Source organism: Bactrocera dorsalis, unplaced genomic scaffold (genome assembly GCF_023373825.1).
Source record: "Bactrocera dorsalis isolate Fly_Bdor unplaced genomic scaffold, ASM2337382v1 BdCtg054, whole genome shotgun sequence".
NCBI lineage: Eukaryota > Metazoa > Arthropoda > Insecta > Diptera > Tephritidae > Bactrocera > Bactrocera dorsalis.
In genome coordinates this window covers 74299-82190 of record NW_026038105.1, presented here as the reverse complement: position 1 = coordinate 82190, position 7892 = coordinate 74299, and the positions used below count along the sequence as shown (strand labels likewise).

The following is a 7892-nucleotide window of genomic DNA, read 5'->3' as shown; positions in this document are numbered from 1 at the left end:
GTTTTGAGGTTATTGGAGTTGTCATATAGCCATAACGACAGTGTATTTGGAAAAATTTCACAATCTTCTTCTTCTTCACAATCGATTTTTTAGTACATATGCACTAAGTAACCGATACCAAGTTGCAGAAAAATATGAACTTTACAAATTTATACTAATTAGCCGTTTTGAGGTTATTGGAGTTGTCATATAGCCACAACAACAGTGCATTTGGAAAAATTTCACAATCTTATATTTAGGTGTAGAATCGATTTTTTAGTACATATGCACTTAGCAATCGATACCAAGTTGCGTAAAAATATGAACTATACATATTTATGCTAATTAACCGTTTTGAGGTTATTGGAGATGTCATATAGCCGTAACGACAGTTCATTTGGATAAATTTCACAATCTTATATTAAGGCGTAGAATCGATTTTTTAGTACATATACATTAAGCAATCGATACCAAGTTGCGTGAAAATATGCAATATACATATTTATGCTAATTAGCTGTTTTGAGGTTTTTGGAGATGTCATATAGCCGTAACGATAGTGTATTTGGAAAAATTTCACAATCTTATATTAAGGTGTAGAATCGATTTTTTAGTACATATGCTCTTAGCAATCGATACCAAATTGCGTAAAAATAATAACTATACATATTTATGCTAATTAGCTGTTTTGAGTTATTGGAGTTGTCATATAGCCATAACGACAGTGTATTTGGAAAAAATTCACAATCTTATATTAAGGCGTAGAATCGATTTTTTAGTACATATGCACTTAGCAATCGATACCAAGATGCGTAAAAATATTAACTATACATATTTATGCTAATTAACCGTTTTGAGGTTATTGGAGATGTCATATAGCCGTAACGACAGTGTATTTGGAAAAATTTCACAATCTTATATTAAGGTGTAGAATCCATTTTTTAGTACATATACATTAAGCACTCGATACCAAGTTGCGTAAAAATATGAACTGTACATATTTATGCTAATTAGCTGTTTTGAGGTTATTGGAGATGTCATATAGCCATAACGACAGTGTATTTGGAAAAATTTCACAATCTTATATTAAGGTGTAGAATCGATTTTTTAGTACATATGCACTAAGTAACCGATACCAAGTTGCGTAAAAATATGAACTATACATATTTATGCTAATTAACCGTTTTGAGGTTATTGGAGTTGTCATATAGCCATAACGACAGTGTATTTGGAAAAATTTCACAATCTTATATTAAGGTGTAGAATCGATTTTTTAGTACATATGCACTAAGCAATCTATACCAAGTTGCGTAAAAATATGAACTATACATATTTATGCTAATTAGCCGTTTTGAGGTTATTGGAGTTGTCATATAGCCATAACGACAGTGCATTTGGAAAAATTTCACAATCTTATATTAAGGTGTAGAATCGATTTTTTAGTACATATGCACTTAGCAATCGATACCAAGTTGCGTTAAAATATGAACTATACATATTTATGATAATTAGCAGTTTTAAGGTTATTGGAGTTATCATATAGCCATAACGACAGTGCGTTTGGAAAAATTTCACAATCTTATATTAAGGTGTAGAACCGATTTTTTAGTACATATGCACTAAGCAATCTATACTAAGTTGCGCAAAAATATGAACTATACATATTTATGCTAATTAGCCGTTTTGAGGTTATTGGAGTTGTCATATAGCCATAACGACAGTGTATTTGGAAAAATTTCACAATCTTATATTAAGGTGTGGAATCAATTTTTTAGTACATATGCACTAAGCACTCGATACCAAGTTGCGTAAAAATATGAACTGTACATATTTATGCTAATTAGCTGTTTTGAGGTTATTGGAGATGTCATATAGCCGTAACGACAGTGTATTTGGAAAAATTTCACAATCTTATATTAAGGTGTAGAATCGATTTTTTAGTACAGATGCACTAAGCACTCGATACCAAGTTGCGTAAAAATATGAACTTTACATATTTATACTAATTAGCTGTTTTGAGGTTATTGGAGTTGTCATATAGCCATAACGACAGTGCGTTTGGAAAAATTTCACAATCTTATATTAAGGTGTAGAATCGATTTTTTAGTACATATGCACTAAGTAATCGATCCCAAGTTGCGTAAAAATATGAACTATACATATTTATGCTAATTAACCGTTTTGAGGTTATTGGAGTTGTCATATAGCCATAACGACAGTGTATTTGGAAAAATTTCACAATCTTATATTAAGGTGTAGAATCCATTTTGTAGTACAGATGCACTAAGCAATCTATACCAAGCTGTGTAAAAATATGAACTGTACATATTTATGCTAATTAGCCTTTTTGAGGTTATTGGAGTTGTCATATAGCCATAACGACAGTGTATTTGGAAAAATTTCACAATCTTATATTAAGGTGTGGAATCGATTTTTTAGTACATATGCACTAAGCACTCGATACCAAGTTGCGTAAAAATATGAACTGTACATATTTATGCTAATTAGCTGTTTTGAGGTTTTTGGAGATGTCATATAGCCGTAACGACAGTGTATTTGGAAAAATTTCACAATCTTATATTAAGGTGTAGAATCGATTTTTTAGTACAGATGCACTAAGCAATCTATACCAAGCTGCGTAAAAATATGAACTATACATATTTATGCTAATTAGCCGTTTTAAGATTATTGGAGTTGTCATATAGCCATAACGACAGTGTATTTGGAAAAATTTCACAATCTTATATTAAGGTGTAGAATCCATTTTTTAGCACACATACATTAAGCACTCGATACCAAGTTGCGTAAAAATATGAACTATATATATTTATGCTAATTAACCGTTTTGAGGTTATTGGAGTTGTCATATAGCCGTAACGACAGTGTATTTGGAAAAATTTCATATACATATTTATGCTAATTAACCGTTTTGAGGTTATTGGAGTTGTCATATAGCCGTAACGACAGTGTATTTGGAAAAATTTCACAATCTTATATTAAGGTGTAGAATCGATTTTTTAGTACAGATGCACTAAGCAATCTATACCAAGCTGCGTAAAAATATGAACTATACATATTTATGCTAATTAGCTGTTTTGAGGTTATTGGAGATGTCATATAGCCATAACGACAGTGTATTTGGAAAAATTTCACAATCTTATATTTAGATGTAGAATCGATTTTTTAGTACAGATGCATTAAGCAATCGATACCAAGTTGCGTAAAAATATGAACTATATATATTTATGCTAATTAGCCGTTTTAAGGTTTTTGGAGTTGTCATATAGCCATAACGACAGTGTATTTGGCAAAATTTCACAATCTTATATTAAGGTGTAGAATCCATTTTTTAGTACAGATGCACTAAGCAATCTATACCAAGCTGCGTAAAAATATGAACTATACATATTTATGCTAATTAGCTGTTTTGAGGTTATTGGAGATGTCATATAGCCATAACGACAGAGTATTTGGAAAAATTTCACAATCTTATGTTTAGATGTAGAATCGATTTTTTAGTACAGATGCATTAAGCAATCGATACCAAGTTGCGTAAAAATATGAACTATATATATTTATGCTAATTAGCCGTTTTAAGGTTATTGGAGATGTCATATAGCCATAACGACAGTGCATTAGGAAAAATTTCACAATATTACATTAAGGCGTAGAATCGATTTTTTAGTACATATGCACTAAGTAATCGATACCAAGCTGCGTAAAAATATGAACTATACATATTTATGCTAATTAACCGTTTTGAGGTTATTGGAGTTGTCATATAGCCATAACGACAGTGCGTTTGGAAAAATTTCGCAATCTTATATTAAGGTGTAGAATCGATTTTGTATTACATATGCACTAAGTAATCGATACCAAGCTGCGTAAAAATATGAACTATACAAATTTATACTAATTAGCTGTTTTGAGGTTATTGGAGATGTCATATAGCCGTAACGATAGTGTATTTGGAAAAATTTCACAATCTTATATTAACCCTTCTGCACAAATTGGGTCAAAATGACCCAAATTTAAGAAACAAACGCGTATTACCATGCCTTAGGATGGCTAATTGCTTATAAAACCATTTTGATATCCTCAGTCTGAGTCTTATGGTGAGTTGTACGTACACATTTTTTTTCCAGGACGAGCCAGTTTTTTTACATAATTTTTTAAAAACTTTTCGTACGCGTATACAATTTGTGGGTCATTTTGACCACCAAGAAAATTTTTGCTCAAATGTGACTAAACAAAAAAAGCGTGCTAGTGCTCATTTGTGAATTTTGCGGTGCCTAGTGATAACGGTATTGAACTTTATTTTCTGATTTTTTTTTATGCTATGTATGTACGTATGTATATAGTTGGTGAATTTTGTTTTGCTCTGGGATAACTGTATTCTACTACATACAGCAAACATACGTACAAGCTTATGAAAATGTTGTTAGTTGTGTGATTTATTTGAACTGTGAAGACGCTCGTGTAGACAATTTTTTTGCTCAGTGATATGCGAATGTAAAAATCTGTGCCATTAAAATGCAGCGAAGAAACCAGGTAATAATTTAACTTTTTTATAATATGGCGATTCTCTTATTATATGTAGGTATGTATTCATATTTGTATAGATTCTATCACGGCAAAGAATTGAAGAAATTTTCAATGATGATGACGAGTCACTTGATGAAGCGTCTGATGAAGATCAAGATTTTCGATGTGATGAATCTGAAATAAATGAGTCTGATATATCTACAGATTCTTTTGATAGCGTTGAAAGTCTTAGCAGAGAAACACAAGGAAATAAGGAATGTTTTCCTGCAAAAGATGGTACGATTGTTTGGTATAAAGATCCTCAACAAATGCAATGCAGCAGAATGCGACAAGAATGCATTCTTTCAAATAAACCAGGCCCTTCACAACACGCACGTTCCTTGGTTGCTAGCATAAAAGGTGCTTTCGATTTATTCATTTCACTAGAACTGAAACAAATTATTGTTGAAATGACCAACCTCAAGGGCGTGCAGTTATATGAAAGTAAGTGGGAGATCATTGATATAATGGAACTGGAAGCATACTTTGGGCTGCAGATCATGGCTGGTGTTTCCAAGTCTAACGGGGAAAGCTTGAGATGCTTATGGGATGAAACAAATGGAAGACCCATATTCCGCGCTGTTATGCATATTGAAAGATTTATGCAAATTTCACGATGCCTCCGTTTTGATAGCCATGAAGATAGGGAAACCAGACGGTTACGTGATAAGCTAGCTCCAATAAGAAATATTTGGGACAAATGGAGCAAAAATCTTAAACTGATGTATAATCCAAATGAAAATGTGACCGTCGATGAGCAGCTGGTACCTTTTCGTGGAAGATGCTGTTTTAGACAGTACATACCTTCCAAACCTGCCAAATATGGCATAAAAATATGGGCTCTTTGCGATTCCAAGTCCAACTACGCATGGAATATGGATGTCTATCTAGGAAGGGGCAGAAATACTCAGCCAGAAAAGAATCAAGGTAAAAGCTATCAACATGAGAAAAATAGCAGTGAAACAAATAATACAAAAATATTTTCTTTAGGTGAAAATGTAGTTATAAATCTCACACGCAATTTGGGGAGAGGTTATACCGTCACGTGTGACAACTTTTTTACAACCTACAATTTGGCTGTCGAATTGCTACGACGTAAAATAACGGTAGTAGGAACAGTTAGAAAGAACAAGAAGTTTCTTCCCCTCCAAGCTATTGACGTCAGGAAAAAACCAGAGTATTATTCGGAATTCTTTTTCACACAAAATGTGACTGTTGTGACCTATATGCCAAAGAAATACAAATTCGTTGTTGCAGTGAGTACTCTTCATCATTCGGCAGAGACTAGGGCTGATCAGAAAAAGAAACCAGAAATAATACATCACTATAATGCGACTAAAGCAGGTGTTGATGCGCTGGACCAATTAGTAGCAACGTACACATGTAAACGCCAAACGAAACGATGGCCAGTTGCACTCTTTTCCAATATGGTCGATGTTTCGGGATATAACGCATATGTTATATGGACCGAACTTAATCCCGAATGGAACAGAAATAAAAACTTTAAGCGGGGATTATTTTTAGTAGACTTGGCCACATCTTTGGTAACTCCGCACATTGCACGCCGAAAGCGAATGCCCTATGGTCCTTCTGCAAAAAGAGTTGTGGAAAACATCCAGGAAGCAGTCGCAGCAGACACTCCCAGTTTATCCACGGTCGTGCAGCCTCAAGATTCTCCATTATGCTTCTTGGGTAAGAGGCAAAGGTGTTTTTATTGTCCACATACTAAAAACTCCAACAAGCATTCAGTTCGTTGCGATAAATGCTTGAAATTTATATGCAAACAACATAGTGTAAAGGCAGTTATATGTATAAATTGTCAGAATTGATGTATTTTTTACTGAGTCCTATTGAAAACAATTTTGAATTTGTTAATTTTATGTTTGAATAATAAAAAAAATGAGTTTGCCATTATAATTTTAACATACTGACGTGTTTTTGCTATTGGGTCATATTGACCCACAAATTGTTTATGAGGGGTACAATCTCAATTTGTGCAGAAGGGTTAAGGTGTAGAATCCATTTTTTTGTACATATTCATTAAGCAAGGAGGATGGAGTCATGTGTAGAAGTTCACGCAAGTGAGGAAAGTTCTCTGATCGCCATTCACTTGGGAGTGGCCAGAAACGATTCTTTTGCATATGTCTCAAGCAGCTCACGACTTCCGGTCTTTGACCAAGTATCCTCTGGGTAGCCTAAGAACATCCGTTTGAAGGCGAGCTAACGTGAGAAGGCGAAACATTCCCTGCATAGGGTTGTGCGCTGGGGTTGGGACCCGCCACGTAAAAAAACACCCCCAATGAAAAGGAACAACAAGCCTCGGATGAGTGACCCCCCTTTTGATGACGACCATGGCAAACGAAATAAGGACTACGAATTGAGGGCATGCACCTGGAATGTCCGGTCCCTTAATTGGGAATGTGCCGCTACCCAGCTGGTTGATGTCCTCGTGAAAATAAAGGCTGACATCACCGCCGTCCAAGAAATGCGATGGACGGGACAAGGACAGAGACAAGTAGGTCCTTGTGACATTTACTACAGTGGCCATATAAAGGAGCGCAAGTTTGGTGTGGGATTCGTGGTGGGAGAGAGACTCCGTCGCCGAGTACTATCATTCACTGCGGTGAATGAACGTCTAGCCACAATCCGCATCAAACCGAGGTTCTTCAACATATCGCTGATTTGCGCCCACGCCCCGACGGAAGAGAAGGAAGATGTGACCAAAGATGCCTTTTATGAGTGCTTGGAGCGCACTTATGAGAGATGCCCCCGCCACGATGTCAAAATCGTGCTTGGCGACTTTAACGCCAGGGTGGGCAAAGAAGGTATCTTTGGCACTACGGTCGGTAAATTCAGCCTCCACGACGAAACATCCCCAAATGGGTTGAGGCTGATCGACTTCGCCGGGGCCCGAAATATGGTTATCTGTAGTACTAGATTCCAGCATAAGAAGATATATCAAGCTACCTGGCTGTCTCCGGATCGAAAAACCACCAACCAGATCGATCATGTTGTGATAGACGGAAGACACGTCTCCAGTGTTTTAGATGTGCGTGCGCTCCGAGGTCCTAACATCGACTCGGACCACTATATTGTTGCAGCCAAAATTCGCACCCGCCTCTGTGCAGCATAAAACGCACGCCAACAAACACAAGGAAGGTTCGACGTCGAGAAGCTGCAATCACAACAAACAGCCGAACGTTTTTCTACTCGGCTTGCACTCCTGCTCTCTGAGACCACTAATCAACAATTCGGTATAAGGGAACTGTGGGACGGCATTTCAAACTCCTTACGTACAGCTGCAACCGAAACCATTGGTTTTCGGAAAGTG

The 7892-nt window shown here is 35.8% G+C and overlaps 1 protein-coding gene across 1 annotated transcript; it reads left to right on the top strand.

Moving 5' to 3' along the window:
* Positions 1 to 3960: 3960 nt before the first annotated feature.
* LOC125780031 (piggyBac transposable element-derived protein 4-like) lies at positions 3961 to 6545 on the top strand. Its single transcript, XM_049461529.1, has 2 exons — positions 3961 to 4528; positions 4600 to 6545. The coding sequence occupies exons 1-2, from the start codon at positions 4511 to 4513 to the stop codon at positions 6388 to 6390; spliced, it is 1809 nt and encodes a 602-aa protein (XP_049317486.1). The 5' UTR covers positions 3961 to 4510; the 3' UTR covers positions 6391 to 6545.
* The last annotated feature ends 1347 nt before the right edge of the window (positions 6546 to 7892 follow it).